Consider the following 18,212-nt stretch of genomic DNA (forward strand, 5'->3'; position numbering starts at 1 on the left):
AATTTGCTTCCATACTGTGAAGAAGGCACGGGGAGTTAGAACACAGGAACAAATCAATGTGAGTTTAGCAAAAGAGTCAAACCTGCACAGGTAAAGAATTTTAGCAGGCACAAATATTAGACTCCTTCTTTCCCATCGAGAAACCTGTGTCATACACTCTGTTCAAACAACTACGCCACGTTATTAACAAAACCACCTTCAGTTTATACTGTATGTATATAAATATAAGATTTTTAATTTTTAATAAAGAAAAAAGATGGTGACTGACTAATCCACAACACATCATCCCTTTCTGTGAGCCAAAGATGATTTTATTTGCCTTTCTTCATCTTTGCAGTCTTTTCTTTCCTCTTCTTCACATGCTTTGGGATTTTGGTTTTTCTCTTTTCTCTTTGGGCTTCTTTAACCATCTTTTTCCTTTCCTATAAGGAATCAAACACCATTCATTTAAAGCCAGAAGGGAATGAAGAATTTTAAGCAAGTCGATCAATTGTTACATTAACAAGTTAATTAACACATGACATAAAAATAAGGTTATCAAGAGAAAGAAATTTTAAAAATCAATAGAAATGGTGAGGGGAAAGGAAAAAGGAAATACAGATTGGGGGTAGAGCCCTGACCTGCACACTGGTAATGACAAGGCAAAATTCAAACTAGTTAGAACCTGAGTTTCATGCAACCTTTGAAGAAAGTGAACAAGAGGCACTCTTAACTCCTGCTATTTACACCTAAGATTACAACAGGTTGTCTGGCCTACATTTTCTGCTACCCACAGGGCTACTATAGTATGTGTTTCTATGTGTCATGCAAAAATATTGATCCAGTAAGTGCTGATAGAGCAAGCTGATCATCAGCAGGACTGGCAGGAAAGAATGTCATGCTACTACAACACACTGTAAATCTGTGCCAGACAGAAAAGGGATGAGACTCAACTAGAAAACAAAAAGTCAGCAAAGTGGAAGGGGCAGGTAGAAATAATTGCTGCTAATCAGTTGTTCAACCTTCAGCTAAACATACAAGTTACAAAAATCCCTCTCTCACAAAATCTCACACAAAAAGAAGTCCAAATGAAAACCTATCAATTAGGATGAGAAGTGGCCAAGACTTCCCTGTTTCACATCTAAAAGGCAGCAGCTGTAGACTGGCAGTAGAGTGTAGCAGAGCGCTGCATTTTTACTTGACAGATATGAAATATATTATCTTACCTTTACTAGGAAGCTAAACCTAAAATGCAATGTCCCAAATCTTGAACCCCTTAAGCCTGCAAGTTTCACCCTGCTTTTTTTTTTTTTTTTTTTGCACAGCACCTAAAAGGCGGCCAAAAGACTCTCACTCATGAGTGATACACTGCAAGAAAGCCTCACCAAAACTGAGCATATTGTTCCACAGTTTAGAAAATGAAACCTCAAAGAAAACTCAAACCCCAGACCCTAACCATAATCCCTTTGCTGGACTGCATTACATCTCTTGCCCACAGCAAAGCTAGCCAGCTTGTACTAATGGTACTGCAAAAGCCGCTGTGGTACAATCACCGTCACCAAATCTCCAGTTCTACAGATCAAGTGGTCTCAGCTGTCTGGGCATAAGGAGGTTCATCAGGGACCATAGCCACAAACCTGAACACCAAAGCCTGGAAGAGTAGCCAGAGGGACTGAAAAGCTGCCCAGGATTCACTGAATTCTACTTTGTGTAGCCCTGTAATTTCCTGTAGAGATTTTTCTTCTAGCTTTGCCTAAGCTACAGAAAGCTGTGTTGCACACTGCTCTACATAAAACCACCTTTAATAAATCATCCCCAATGAAATTCACTGCCTCTGCTCTTGTCCTCCACAACAGGAAAGGTCCAGAGCTTGTTTCAGACAAGAAGAAGCAAGAGCCACTAAGTTTGGATGTTTTTGTGTCATATAAGCAAAGGTGGGAAAAAATAAACAATTCCCAGCCAGCTGACCTTTTTGTCCATGCCAACTTCAGCAGGTTTATCTTTGGGATGTACAGATTCTTTACAGCCCGAATCAGAGTCCTCTGAGCTGCCACCATCATCATCATCAGACTCTGTTTCTGAATTGTCTGCCTCTTCAAGGAGTGCAGGAATCTGCAAGATATATCAAGAATTATATCAAATCAAAGCCAAGAAACCTAATGACAGCATACACACACATACATGCACAATATATATATATTCACAAAAAAGAAAACAGAGCCTGATGCAAAGAAACCCTTGAGCAATCTGATGCTATCTCCCTTACCACAGCCCTCACTGAGTTTCAAGATAAAGAATGAAAAGTAGGTTAAGCCAAACTAAGAACAAGGAATCTAGAATGTACACCACAGATTCTTTTAGGTCAGGGCTCAAAGCACAGCTGTTATTTGCACTCCCAAACTAATTTCCCTAAGTTAAACAGCAATTTGCTAACATATGTGGAAGCCTATTTTTAATATCCTTGGATCATGCCCAAATCTACCTTGGGGGCACTGTATGTATTTTATATTGCAAACACAAATATCTGCACTGGAACACTCATTTATTCTTAAACAAGCCTGGAGACTGTGCTACAGCCTGATCCCATCCATATTTATATTTCCATTTTAAATCAAGAGTCTACACCACTGCTAGAGAACATTCACAAAGTAAGGAGGGGGAATCCACACAGGACTTCTGCCTTGAATGACATGGCTCCAAGTGATCTGTATCCAACTTCCCATCCAATCTACTTTACAGAAGTGTCACTGTCAAGTACTTCAAACACAGTAAGAACTAATATTTTATGGCTTATACTGGAGGACTGTTCTTTATGCAATATTACAACAGATACCCTATCATATCAACATATCTGATATCATATCTGATATCAGAAACATATCAAAACTTGCAGTCATGCAACAGTTTAAATCAATTATCATGCAACAGTTTAAATCTATTACATTTTCCATAATCAGAAAACACTTTCCCTCATCATCACCTTAACTTTAGAGATCATGGCCACAGCAAGGATTTTAATTTCATTCTCAAACAACCCAGCATCAGCCACAATGCAGGGAAGCAAATTCTGTGTTGTGAAGGCACATTGCCATGCCAGACCCATCCTGACACAAATGGTCACTCTGGACACAAGAGGTTTCTTTCATGGTGTCAGCTGCAGGACCAGGCATTCTTTGAACTACCTGTAAGCACTTTTCTGAAAATGGCTAAAATGAAGGATTTCAAAAAGACCCTCTCACCTTCTGAACACCAGACAAATCCTTCTTCAGTCCTGTCACTGTCTGGTAGAGAATCTGCTCCAAGGGAGAGAGGAAGAAATTACATTATCAAATTATGTCTTAATCCTTTGTGCCCATAGAAAATTACTACCTAAAAATAAACTTAAAGAAATAAAGACCAAGATAAAATCCACAATGTTAGCATTAAGCATTACCCAGAAAATTTTAAAGTATGATATAGATTTAGTACGCCACACCTTGGTAGCAAAGCTTCTGGTTTTGTTTGTTGCTAATGATTTCCAGTAAGAAGAATTCATATTCCCTCTCTCTCTTTTGCAGGGCCTCAGCATGTCTACTCACATTATCTTGCTGAACATTCAATGCCATATCCTCTTCTTTCAATTTCATCATTATGTCCACATCCCTCTCATAGTTTTTAACTTCAGTCAGAGTTCGAGGTATGTAGGCCTTCTTAAATACCTAGCACAGTGAAAGGAAACACAGACTTACTAATTTACATATAGTGTCATGATGTTCTTCTCTCCTAAATTATGCGTCCTTAGGAGAATAATCACAATCAGAGAAACAACAAATGAACATGGCAATCATCCACTACCATTTGAACTACAGAGCTGTATTTTGTTTGGTTATTTTTTGCAGGGGCAGACTTAATGTGCAACCTAGACATTACTGATAGATCACAACTAATAAGGCTCCTTCCTTAGCATGACTCACACCAGCCCACTTACAAAATTATCCAACTATCTCTTAGCCTATTGGAGTCCTAAGGTTTTGTATCATAAGAATTTTTCTAATGCTTTTATTGTAATGTTCATAATGCCTTCAGGAGGCAACTCCATTGAAATGCACTGCTAGAACTTAATCTCTTTACATAACAATATCCACTTCAACCTACAACTTCAACGTCCAACTCAAAAAAAGGTTCTTGCAGGAGTACAGTACAATAAAAACTAACTGCAGTATTAATAACATACTTAAAGTTTGTCACATTTGAAACAGTCTTTCAGCAAGCCTACGACCCTACCAGATCAGAGAGATGTGTTTTGCTTCTCTGTTTCATGGTATCAGTTCAATCCCAGTACAGATTCAGTACCCTTCACAACCACTGCTCATCTGAGAGCTGTGCACAAAGCACAGGCCCCCACTTCCACAGAGCTGCCCTTACTCGGCTCTACTCTTTTGCAAGGGAAGTGGCTCAAATTAGCCATGGTCATATGGAAAGTCTAGGACAAATGAACTGAACTTATATGCTATGAAACCACCTCTCTTACAGGTCAGTACCTCATATAAACAAAGGAGTAACTTGCTTGCAGAAGATGGGCTTGCTACCATACACTAGAATCTGACTCTACACCTCAGTAGTTTTATGCTAAGGCTATACTGGGAAACAAAAAACATCCTTCCTTGGCAAAGCCTGAAGCAGTTAGTGAAACCTGCTGAGCTCCAAGACAAAAAAGTCTTGAATAAATCAAGTAGTATTGACCTCAAAGATAAGAGGTTTTTGTTGGTTGTTGGTTTTGTTTTTAGACTCTTACGGAACAGATAGTTAAGACTAAGATAGAAATGCTTCTATCTTTATATCAAGCATTTTCAGAACATTAACAGCTTTCTGTAATGGACTTGAGATGGCTTCACTGAATGTAAAAGCAGTGGAAGAACTGAATTAGACTGGGAGTGGAGCTATATAGGCAATTTGGCCAATGCATTCATCCCAAATAGCCTGCTTCTGTATCACTGGTCCAAAACCACTGGCACAGTCAGATCTCTCTACTCAGGTTTTTTGTTAACTAAACCCGAACTGAAAGATACCTCAAGAGACCTAGATGTGAGCAGACAAACTGGTTTAGGAAATAGAATATTTGCCTTCTAACAGCTTATTGATGTCAGCTTTTACACATGGCATCCCTTAATACTTCACATGTCAACTAGGTCAAGACATCTTAGTATCACAAACAATATTTTGTATGTCATCAACTGTACATTTTTCCAAAGAAAACAGAACATTTTTCAGAGTTTAGAAGACGTAAGGTTAATATTAATTTCATAGCAGGAACAGAAATCCTCACTTCCTCATCCACTTTATCTTGACTGGATCTTTCCTCCTCTGTTCTCTTCGATGCTATTTCCATTGCCTAAAGAAATACAAAACATTACAAAAAAAAGTTATCATTCTTTAGACTCGCACCACTAGGCCTTTAGAATCACATCCAACTATTCCCATCTGCGTTTCTCCCTTTGCTCCACCGTCACTCACACGCACTCCAGCTGTTGCTGTGGGAATGCCTTCAGCGACACCTAACGGTGACCAGCACTGCTGCGAAGCACACTGACAGCAGCAGACTAGGGCTGTAACAGCAGGAAAAACACACGTCCTGCTGCTCCCCCCAGACCAAACTGTGGCAGGCCCAGCATGGCTACAGGACATACAACACCACTCTCCATATAAGCACAATTATATTTCTGCAGAGTTCCTCCTTGCCAGAAAGGAAGAGCTAACTTAAAGCATCCTGGTTCTTATAGCACCTCAAACAGATGTTTGAGTGTTCATGATTAGACAGACTTTCTGAGAGAGCCATTAGAGAGAACATGCAGTGAAAAGTAGTGTCACCCTACAATGGTATAAATGGAAAAGACCTATATGCATTTTTGAAGCATTAGCACAACAATGTCATGTGCTGGCTTCCTTAGGATGTAGAATAAATGAGATGATGGAGCTTGAACTAGATCTGATTTTACTGTCCTCTTACTCAGTAACAAGGCTGTGAAGTCTTACCTTAGACAGGTAGTCATCAATGTTTTCACTTGTGATAGAAGGATCAGTAATAAATTCAAACAGCTCCCTCACTGTCATCACTGCAACATTGTGCTTCTGGAAAAAGTCTGACAGGAAACAAGGGAGAGACAAAATCCATTAGTAATTCCATCTAACATACACACCTTGGATGTTAAAGTGACAATTCCAGCGAGCCAACAACTCTGATGACTTGGGAAAGTCTCAGCAGCACATTCTACATCAAATGGAGTTTAGTTATCAGATGATTCTTGGTCATCTGAAATGAAACTGTTCATCTCCCAGATGCAACAAATACTAAAAGGAGAAAAACTGCATAAATGTAAAAGCCAAATCAATTTCAGCAGGATCCTGACTTAAGGAGTATGGGCTAAGAAGTAAAGAATTCAAGACAGGTGTAGTATTTGCAATGACTAAGATAAAAAAAATGTATTTCGAATAAGGAATGGAGACCTCAAACTTTTGCTAGAGAGAAACAAATGGCCACTGAAATACAGTACAATATGATCCACCCAAAAGGGAAGACACATTGATGTCCTAGAACCTTCCTCACTACTACACTAAGAATTGGTTTCTTAAATTAGTTATGACCAAATTCATAGGCTGCATTTCTGTTCAGAAAAACAGCAGCAAGTGACACTGAGGACTGTTTAACAAGTATTTCCTACTAAAATTCCCAGATCTCTCACTTGAGAAATTAATCATAGAAGGATTAGAAGAGGACTTAGTTTGGAGGCAGCTCTCCATGCCCATGGAACCACAAATCTCTGCAAAGATCACACCCAGGGCAGAACCAGGTGTTTCTTAGAGTCTCTGCAGAAGGTTTAGACAGAGAAAGTTGCAGTGACAGAAAACAAACCAAACAATACCAAAACCACTGCAACTCACTGAGACTCTAGATTATCTAGGGAGAGTAAATCAAAAGACATGAATAAAGAACAAGGGTGTGACTAGCTGAGACAGAAGGAGTTACTAGAAATGCACGAACTGAAAAAGAATAAGGAAAAAGTAGCATACTGGATATCAACAGACATACATGCACACAGCTCTTTCCTAATTATGTGCCAGACTTTCAAGAGTCTCAGTAAAATAAGAAAAAGTCAATCTGAGAAGAAAGGGGGGACAAAAGCAGCCTATAGAGATTTTTTTGTCTTTGGGGACACACCCTACCATGAGGTATGTATCTGTTACACAACATGTATATTCACACATGAAGACCAAATTCTCAAGAGAAAAACACCATTAAACTTAACTTATCAAAATACTGTGACAAGTGATAACATCTCTAATTAATTACTCTGTGCCTCAATCCTCTTAGCTGCCCTTAGTGCAGGGAACTTTACAATACACAGAAACATCTTGCCAGCTGAGGAATCCCAGATGCGGATTCAGCTCACAGAAGGCAACCCATCAGTATGTCTGCAGAGTATTTTAAGTAAGGGAAGTTAAGACTGGGGTAAGCACTGCTGCAGACTGGGAGTGATCTTAGATCTATCCTAAGTCTGAGATTCAGCCATGTGACTCATTTCAGAGAGATGATTTCTAGCAAAATAGGCTGCACTACTCTGAACTCAGCACAGTACACTGCTCCCTGAGGAAGTCTTGAGAACATAGGAGAGGAAGTATTTTAATGGAATTTTGACAGCTTCTACAGTCAGTTACACCTGAAAGAACATAAGGTGAACTGAGTCAATCCTGCTAAATAAACCAGCTGTCAGAACAAGGGCTAAAGTGCAGCCTCCTCACCGTTAATGTTGGCACAATCCTTGCGCAGGAACTCCAGCGCGTGTGGGTGGTCGTGCTCCACGGACTGAGACACATCAATGATATACACGTCCCCTCCGTGGTACCTGCAAGGAAACCCCACACAGAGCTGCACCAACTCCACCAGTCTACTGAGGGGCAGGGAACAAAGCATGCCTCAAACTTAAGAACCTACAAAAAAAATCTTAACTTCTTTCTCCAGCTCTGCATGTAAGGCCAGGAAGGCTTTTTTCAGTCAGTCCTTTCCCTCCTCTATTCAAGCTGTATAATTAAACTTTTTTTAAAAATGCTCTGCTCGTGAACAAAAAAAGCAGAGCAGTGCATGAAAAAGAAAAAAAAAAACAAGAAACAAGTTATAAAAATATAGCAGTGAAATGATACCTAACTAATATAAAATACCTTACATTAAAATTGTATCTTACTAATTTTTGCCGCAGTTGACGGGTTTTTTTTCTGGTTGTGAGGGGGTTTTGTGAGGTGATTTTGTTGTGTTTTTTAACTTTTTTTTCTTTCTTCTTTTATAGCTTTTTTTTTTGTTTGTTTGCCTGTTGGCTTTTTTTAACAGAGAAAGCTCAGATCTGGGTTAAAAGCAACATAATTAATTAGATAAGTTACAAAACCCAGTAACGACAAGGACCCCGCCCTTGCTGAAAGGTACATCAGTACTCTCACACAGAGGCTGCCAATGCATACATTTTAGATGTCACAATTCAGAGCAAGGATTAAAAACATACAGCATATTAAATTCACTGAGATCTGCGTGAACAAGTCTGGCATCTTGGTACATTCTTCTCATGTACTGGATGATCTGTAGGTACAGCTCCCGGACTTTGGAGTCAGACAACTGAGCATTCTTCAGCAGAGGAGCAGGCCTTGAAATTACAAAAAAAAAAAATCCCAACAGAAACGAAATACATTTTCCTTCTTCATACCAGCAGCAAATGCTTTAATTGCTGTGCCTGATCCTTTCACTCCCAGAGTGTGTCAAGCAAGTCAGGATGAGCAACCAAGTGCAAGGAGCCAGCAGGAAGGGCAGCAAAACTTTGCTACGTGCTTGCCAAAGGTTCTGGAGCTCTATTTTCAACAGGAGCTAATTTGGACCATGCTACATTGATGTCAGTAACTACAAAACAGTAAACTATCTTCATGTATGATTAGCAAGCCTTTCCAGCATTAATCTCTGGTTAAGCCACTTTATGACTTAATTTTGCACACAACTGAGCCTTCAGAATCACAGAGAGTGCCTGCAGTAGTAGCTGACAAATGCCTGGGACCATTCCACAGATCACATGCACATGTTAACTTTACAGCCCTAGAATAACTGTAGGTAAATTCAAACGGTTGGTTTTAAATCTTTGGGAAAAGCTATTACTAAATTAAAAAAAAAAACCTCAAATAAATAAGAAAAAATATTTTCTAAGGATACTTACCTATCACCTTTACCAATAAAGCCCATGACAAGCACATGACTCCTTAGCATTATTGGCTCTGGGCAAGGTATCTGGGCTGTATTCAACCTGAAACAAAGGAACAAAGCCACAAAAAAAAAAAAAAAATCAAACTCTATTTGCTTTGCACCAGTGCATAAAGGAGCTCTGCAGCTTTGAACATAACACAGTGAGAACTCAGGAAACTCTCCCTTGTGAAGAGCAACTAGGAAATGCACACAAAAAGCCACAACTATTCTGACCCTTTTCTAAGTATTCCTGTGTCAAAGAATCTTTAGACAGTTCAGGTTAATCCTAGATTAACCTATATCACACAGAGTGCTGCTGCTCAGCATCAGCTATTTCTAGCTTCTCCTTGCTGTTCAGTCATGTCAGACAGAGCTCAGACACTGAAGAGCTTCGAGCATTAGCAGGAAAACAAAAGAAGATCTTAATTTTTCCCTCCCCTTTTATTTCTCTCCCATAATGAAGCTTAAGACACTTTCCTGAACACTCCAGAGACCCGATAGGGTAGTGGTAGCCACAGTCTAGCAAAAAGAGAGCACCTCCTATAAACTTAAAAGTTTTGGTAACCTCTGCATGACGAAATAAAAGCTGGAAAAATCACCTTATTAAATTCCTCATTTCTTTTTCGGCCCATGTCTTCACCATTTTTCTTGGGTTGCCTTTGCAGTATCCATGACGAAATCTTTAAATTAAAAATATAAAAGACAACAGGGACTCTTAGTCTAGCACCAGTGATTTTAACACCTTTCAAAACAATCCCTCTTCCCCAGTAAAACCAGGCAGAAGTCAAACTCACCTGAATTCACCACTCACATACTTATCCCGATCTTTAAACATCAGAATAGAGGTTTTGTAAATCTTTATTGCTCTGTTCTCTCCGTTTGCAGTACTGGCATGATATACATTGGCCTATCAGATTAAAAAGGGAAGAAATAACATGAAAGAAAAGCTCTTTAAAACAACATAATCTTCTCTCTTCTTCTCATTCTGACACCTAGAAAAGAGCTCATCACCCCAGCCCCTATGTGTCACCCAGCTGAGGGAGACTGCACACCAGGGCAATCCTGTTACCATGGAAGGAAGCTTACAGGAAGTACATAAGATGGGGCAGGGGTGCAACAACGCCCACAGAATAAAATCAACATTGCATAAGAAAGCTCTACCTCATCCACACTTGGGAGACTGAAACAAGCCCATGTGTGAAGGGTTAACTTGAGCCTGTGCACTGTTCAGGCCCTAAAGCATGGCCCAAATGTCTCATGTTTCCACCTCTACACAGGGCAGAAGTATGTCTTTAATCATAATTATCTGGGTTTGTACATTTTTTTAGGCACTATTTAATACTGTAGGTATATAAAACTTTGCCAAAACTTTTTGTTGAAAGATGCAATTAACAACGTCCACAAATTTAAGACAGTATTAAAGCATTCTTAGAAAACTTTCATACTTGGGAAAATTGGTTTCCTTTAACATAAACAAATTTTTTCTTAAGATAACTTCTTACCAATCAAGCAACACAAAATATGTAGAACTAAGCCCAAGTATTTCAATACATTTTCTGAGCATCATAAACTTCCATACAGCTTGCTGAGAAAAAAAAACCTACTACATTATTTGCAATAAAACTTACTTCTTTCCCTGTGCTAATGCAGCCGTTGATTTCTGATATGATACCTCTAGAGAGCATCTTGAACAGAATGATTCGGGTCCTTGGGTCCAACACCTCAAATTTAATACAGAAAAGTCAGCAGAGAAAAAAAACCAAATAATAATGCTCAGTCCTACTATAATATTAAAGGATCCTGGGCATCAGACTGTTCTCAAGGATCAAATAATAATCTGAACAGCAACCACTCAGAATTTTGCCATGCATCTAGGAAGATATTTCACTTTTTGTTCCAAATTTCTTTTCTCTTTTTTTTAAATTAAGCATATGTCTTCAAGCCAACTCTAGAAGAGACAAAGAAATAATGTTCCACTCATAGCTGCATTAAATGCTTTAAAATAAGATTTTTCTTGGGATACAGATACCACAACTGAAATAGAACAGCCATGTGGGCTCAGGCCAGTAATAATTCAGTCTTGTTACAGAAGAAAAAAAGGCAAACTCAGCATTTTTTCTTGTTCTTTGAAAATTAATGAAAACTTAAGATGGAATTCTGCATTACACATATGAGCAAATCACAATGTTAAACACAAAAATGAGCTCTAAAATGTTTATGGAACCAAAGTTAACCTTTGTATGTGAAAGAAAGAAAGAAATAACAGGTCTCTTCAGCATAATAACAAGGGAAACAGAATTTCAAAACTCTGTTCTTGCTTTAACTGTTTTCTTCATTAATTCCAAAATTCTACACTATTTGCTCTGGTCAAAAGGGAATTTTGATGAACAAAGGACTTACCTGTTCTACTGTTGCTCTGTCTGACTTGTCTTTGACTCGGTACCTAGCAGAAGTGAAAATAAAATGTTACAATCCCACATATGGGCCCGGTACTTTGACAGAGTAAACTGTGACATTCTGTGTCAAAGATAGGATGACATCCTTAAGAAGTAAGGCTTTCAGTTCATACAAACCCAAAGGCTTCTCCTGCAGACAGAGGGATGGAAAAGAAAAAAATCAACAAACCACCACCATTAACATCAGAGCCCTTCATTATAGATTATCCTCCTTTTTCTGAATTATGCTTATTCAGGAGAAAACTGTACCTGTCTCTACAACTTAGGGCTATAAGCTGCAGGCCAAAAAAAAAAAATTCTTAAGAAGAAATACCCTCACTAAATCATCAGGAGGAACTTTCTAAAGGTCTCCAATACCTTTTTAGCTCAGCGGCTTAAGGACTTCTGTTTAGAAAAAAAGAGTATCAAAGGGTCTTTTCTAGGGGAATGACACCCATCACTTCTGTCTTACTATACTACACCAACTCAATCAGATGTGCTACCAGTGACAAAAGAATCAAAACTTTGGGATGATTCCAACAACTGATTTGGAAACCAAAAAATTGAAGACCAAAGGGCAAACTGCATGTAGACTTCTTCTAAACTTAATTTTTCTTAACAAACTTATTTAAACAAGAAAATAAGCACTATACTTCTGAGTTTAAAGTATTTAAGTGAAAATTGAAGCATAAGTAATACTCACATGTCTGCTTCCTTCTGTCTAGACTTTTCTGTGACTCTATTTATAACAGAGTCATCAAAATTTAGCTTATCTGAAAAACACATAAGTGATGAAAAAAAAACAGAACCCCAAAACTCAAAGAAGTTTCCTACACACCAGGGTTAACCTAGCACTTCACTCTGTTTACATTTCAGGGTAGGACTATAAGGTAACAACACAGATGAGTGAGACAATTCCAGAGACTTGGAAATGTGATACCAGTAATGCCTTTTGGATAACATCTCACCATTAAATTTGTCTGTTCTTCTCTTATAACAATCAAATGCCATTTTTCTTAACACAATAAGCAATAGCCCCCCAGATTCTCTTCAACAATGCATTTAAATGGTGTTTGATTAAATGCTAAATGTATAAAAGCTGCTGTATTGGGCTACAAATACCAGCAGCCTTCACTCTAGCACCACTGTCTTATAAAGGAAAACTCAACCTCTGATCTCTACCCTGTCAGAAGGTGTCAATCACAGCTACCCCTAGTCCTGACAGGCTGTGCTGAGCAGCCATCTCCATCTCAGGGCAAAAATCAAAGCACACCAGGTGGGACAGCAGCCTCTTCACTTAGCACAGGAACTCTGCCCCTGGGAGAGAACTCCTGCATAATGTACCACCCCCCCCCCCCCCCGCCAATATTACAGGGGACTGCATTTGTCTAGACAATGCAGATATGGTAGCAGCTGTGGGAATCACCAACATCACAACAGAGAGTTGAAACCCTCCCTCCACCCAAACAGCTTGTTCCTACAGAGAATCTAGGGAAGAAAGACTTCATGTTGCCTGGAGAGGTCAAGGGGAAAGACAAAACCCCAACAAAACAGCCATGTGGTTCTGAAGGTGGAGAGAGAGGAGGGTATGACAGCCGGTTCTTGAAGACTAAAGGCAACTTCAAGTACTCAAAAGCCATTTTTAATCTCTCTGGCAATGGCTAACTCACCCATTCCAGTGAGTTCTGGCTTAACATGAGTGGAATTAGTCTGAGAATGCCACAGAGTGGTAACTGTTTAAATAACGGACAACAGTGCAATTATACTCACCTAAATTGATTTTGTGTTCAAATTTTCTTAAAACCTTGCCTGCAGGGGTTGACAGTTTTGCTGAAGAGCAATTAGGGGTCTGCCTATTTGCCTGAAATAAAGGATTTGTTAACATAAGTCACTTTCTGTACACAGCCCTTTGAAATTCAAACCATTTCATTGAAAAAGTCATCTCAAATGCCTATGCCTAAAGCTGTAAGATGAAAAGCACATGAGATATAAGGAAATAGATATCGATTAACACCAGATTTTACTTGAAACAAGAAAAGAAAATGCAGGTAACACATCAGTTAGAATTCTAAAAGTGCTCCAAACCAGAGTTATTTTTCAGTCTATGAAGCTACAAGTCTCTCACACAGCACTTTTTCTGTCTGTAAAAGGAAGAGAATAGAAAATAGAAACAAGAAATAAAATAAGAAGGAAAAAATGTGGAGGTAATGAACTGAGAAAACTTTCCACAATTCTGTCTTTTCTTACATGTGGTCCTCCCCAAACACAGCTAATACCTGAACATGATTTCACCATCATTGAACAGCATAAACCTCTAAATAAAGGCAAGAATATACCGCCCAGGACAAGCGCTGCCAGACATGCCATGCTATGATCAGCACCACTCTGATTCATCTCAACTGTTCTGCTAAGTTGGTAGCAATAAGAAAAAGGAGGGTTTGAACCTGTAGTGTCTAAGCTGATGTGAGAACTAGCATCCTTCTTACCTTCACGAGTGCTTTTCATTCTGCACAATGCCAGTGTCGCCCTGTTCTTCTAAAAGTTTTCTATGCCTTCTGATGTTTACATATTTCTACTGGAGTTTCTCATGCATTGTTCATGTAAATAATGATTGTTTTGCATTCTTCTTTGTGGGAGGAGAGAATTGATGGACTGTTGGTTTGACCAGTGTCATTGGAGAGGCAGCAATTTCTTCCTCCAATCCACTGTCACTTTTGGAATTCTATATATTGCGAGGTCAGAAATAAAACTTACTTCCTTTGACTCTTTTGATCTTAGAAGTGTACATAAGTTATTTCGTGTCATAGTGCGACATGCCAGAGTTTCTATGCCAACACCATACACACTAAATTAATTCACTTCAAGCACTCCCCTCTCAATTTCCCATGCTTGTAGTTTTCTTTGCCTTCTTCACTATTAAGTCAAAAATAGAACTGGATTCACCCTGGATATGACTAGCAGATAGTCTAAAAATAAATAGAAAGGCTGGGGAAGATGCTCAGAAACACAGAGGACAAATACCAAAAAGTTAGGAACATTGGTAGAGATCAGGGTGAGTAAAGAAAGGGAAGATGAGAAAGGTAAGTAAGAGAAGGAAACTGCAGTGGCACAGAGAATCCAGCAACAGGGTTTGAGACAAGAAAATCAAACAGAGCTCTGGCTACAATGTACATACACATACAGCACCTCAGAGGAACAGTTGCAAAGGAAGGGGATTCTCTCAAGAAAAAGATTCCGCTTGCATTTGTCCTCAATATAACACTAACAAGAAACAAAGCCTCCAGGCTGGCGCCATTAGCTCTTGGGCACCCTCAAAGCCCACAGAATAACCTTCAACATACCTGTGGATTGCATCCACCGGCAGCATTGTGGCGCTTTGTGAGTCTTCCCACCTCATCATCCCAGTCCCAGTCTTCATCATCCTCTTCAGCATCATTGTCATCATCACCATCTCCTTCCTCAGCATTAACTTCTTCACACGTGCATAACTGGCAGTTCTCAGGGACCTCACCCTCTTTACATGCTTCTGTGTCTTCCACAGATTCACTTAAAAGAAACACAGATGTCTCTATAACTAAAAATTGTTACAGTCACCAAAAATTCAATACACTTATCCCCATAAATGACTAGATATTCAGTTGTGTCTTAATTCACTGAGTCCAGTTCTGAGGCCCTCTATTCAGGAAGGATATTGAGGTGCTGGATCAGGTCTAGAAAAGGGAAGTGAAGGCTGGGGAAGGGTCTGGAGCACAAGTCCTACGAGGAGCAACTGAGGGAGTTGGGGGTGTTTAGCCTGGAGAAAAGGAGGCTCAGGGGGAACCTGATCACTCTCTACAGCTGCCTGCAAGGAGGCTGCAGCCAGGTGGGGGTCGGTCTCTTCTCCCAGGCAACCGGTGACAGGAAAAGAGGACACGGCCTAAAGTTGCAAAGTTGCACCAGGAGAATTTGGAAGAAACTCTTCACAGCAAGGGTGGTTAGACATTGGAATGGATTGCCCAGGGCGGTGGTGGAGTCACCTTTCCTGCAGATGTTTAAGGAAAGACTGGACTTGTTACTCAGTGCCACGGTCTAGTTGGCACGGTGGTGTTGGGTCACAGCTTGGCCTCGATCATCTCAGAGGTCTTTTCCAACCCAACTGATGCTGCGATTCTGTAATGTCAGTAACGTGTCACGGCTTTCTGCCAGGACAAGTGTCCCAAAGCAGCACGGATAATGGAAAAGGGAAGCCGAGAGACACACGCAGGCAGTCTTTCCTCTCACCTCCTCCAGTCACGGGGCAGCACCACCCGCTCTCCCTTCCCCGCGGCCGGGCAAGTCCCAGGGGCGCTCCCCGTCCCGCTCCGCGTGTTCGCCTGGTCCTCACCCCCAGCGCCCTCACCCCCGGCCCCTCGGCGCTCCCTCACCTGTCCGAGCAGTCTGCATCGTCGAACTGCCCGGGCACGACCTGGCTCATCACCAGCGCTCGGTAATCCATGGCGGCGGGAGGCAGGAACCGGGAGGCAGGAACCGGGAGCCGGGATGCCCGCGGGACGCAGGCGCCGGCCCGGCCCGGCCGCTACGGCGCCGCCAGAGGGACCAAAAGCATCGCGGGCGAGCGCGGCTGGGACGGACCCGCCGCCGTCCCCGGCCGCTTAGCGGGCTCCTGCGAGGGCAGGGCCTGGAGCCGGCACATGGAGGGACTTTTTACAAGGGCTTGTAGTGGGGAATGGCTTTACACTGAAAGAGAGTAGGGTTAGGTTAGATAGTAGTAAGAAATTCTTTACTGTGAGGGTGGTGCGGCTCTGGGACAGGTTGCCCAGAGAAGCTGTGGATATCCCATCCCCGGGAGCGTTCCAGGCCAGGCTGGACGGGGCTTGGAGCAACCTGGGCTAGTGGAAGGTGTCCCTGTCCACGGCAGGGGGGATGGAACTAAATGATCTTTAATGTCCCTTCCGACCCAAACCATTCTGTGATTCTTTGAATCCCTAGCAGCTGCCGATACGTCAACACTGAACTGTGGCACATCTGTGTAATATTCAATAATATAACCTTAAAAGTAGTGCATTTTCAAGCCCTCAGTCCTTGACTGGGAATGACTGTTCCTGCTACAGATTCATGGTTGTTTTCCCTAAAACACAAGTGATGATCTGTGTCCTCTGCAGTAGATACTGAGAAGTTTTATTTTGTATACTCTACAATATTAAATTCCGATCTTTATTAAAATAAAGCTCTAATTGAAGCAAAGGAATTCCAAATTTGCAAGCCTGGCTAGAAGCAGCTTAGTTCCTAGCACTCCTTGCATTGAATAACATTATAATCTGTTTATATACCAACATAATGTAGGATTAGGAAAATAAAAGTGAGTGCTGAGCTTTTGCTATCTGGTACATAAGGGTAAAATTTTAAAATGCAGTTTCTTTTTTGTAGATGTTTTCGCATTATCCAAGTGGTATGTATAAAAGCTATGAAAAACCTGTGATTGTGCAGAAAACATGGATGCTTGTGCAGAGATACCTTTAAAAGAGATTTAATACAATAGGTGTCATTTGCATCAGCAACACCTCCATAAAATCAGCTCTTTGAGAGTCCCTGTGCTCATTTTCCCCAGTGCACAGCCACCTACAACAGAAATAGGATTAAGATCTCCTGTTTACTGATCTTTTTCTTAGAACAGGTGTTGAAGGACTCTTAATCCATGTGGGTTAATCCATGTGCATAGAGAAGGCGCTGTTCTACAGGATTATTTCACTCTCTAATAAATTATTCAGTGCTCTTAAGTAAACATACCCATTTATTGTAATGACAAGGGACTGTTTGAAACATAACTCTGCCAGAGGATTTCCACATTCATTTTTATTCCTTCTATGCTTCAGGCTTCTGCATAGCTTTTTCAACAGCCTTGGAGTGCAGCACACTTTTTTTGTCCCAGGCTTTAAGAGCTCCTTTGGAAGCAGGCACAAACTGTTCTACAAGCAATTCATCTGCAACAGGGTTAAGGGAAACAGTCCACTAAGCAATGGTGATACTTTCAGAGGGAGAATGGAAAAAGGGTGTCAGACATCTACCAGTTATCACCCCTAATCCATGGGAGGACAAACATCTATCAGACCATGTATTTAGCTTGGACCACTGTAGCTCCATGTTCCCTGTCACACGAGACTACTCAGGAAATACTACCTCTCTTACTCTTCTTATGGCTACATTATTATATTTCTTGAAGATTAAGAGTAAAAATGTTTGTTCATACTTAAAGATGCACTAATTCTGTACTTAACACGACATATTATGTAGGCCACGTATATATTCTGTTCACACTGAAGCTGGGAAACTGGTTACAGAGACCATACTCAGAATCCCTGGGAGAACTGCAGTGTTGCTCCTTCCTGGAAGAAGACTAACTTGAGAGAAGCACCAAGAGCTTCCTTTTCGTATTTGCAGGATGAAATGTACAACTCAGTGGTAAGAAAAGATGCTGCCTGCCAGCTCTGTGAAGCAACCTGTGCTTCTGAGCCCATCTTGGAAAATCTGACACGCAGTATGTTCTTGTAGGTGAGGCTAAACATGAGAGG

The 18,212-nt window shown here is 40.6% G+C and overlaps 1 protein-coding gene across 1 annotated transcript; it reads right to left on the reverse strand.

The window, feature by feature from the left end:
• Positions 1-217: 217 nt before the first annotated feature.
• RIOK1 (RIO kinase 1) lies at positions 218-16,195 on the reverse strand. Its single transcript, XM_053997575.1, has 17 exons — positions 16,068-16,195; positions 15,006-15,210; positions 13,435-13,525; positions 12,368-12,437; positions 11,630-11,672; positions 10,858-10,950; positions 10,024-10,136; positions 9,829-9,909; positions 9,204-9,290; positions 8,508-8,645; positions 7,756-7,859; positions 5,992-6,098; positions 5,285-5,350; positions 3,558-3,677; positions 3,219-3,272; positions 1,948-2,091; positions 218-422 (listed from the first exon to the last, which is right to left on the reverse strand). Exons 1-17 carry the CDS (start codon positions 16,136-16,138, stop codon positions 312-314), a joined length of 1,698 nt encoding a protein of 565 aa, XP_053853550.1. The 5' UTR covers positions 16,139-16,195; the 3' UTR covers positions 218-311.
• Between the last annotated feature and the right edge of the window lie 2,017 nt (positions 16,196-18,212).

Source organism: Vidua macroura, chromosome 1 (genome assembly GCF_024509145.1).
Source record: "Vidua macroura isolate BioBank_ID:100142 chromosome 1, ASM2450914v1, whole genome shotgun sequence".
NCBI lineage: Eukaryota > Metazoa > Chordata > Aves > Passeriformes > Viduidae > Vidua > Vidua macroura.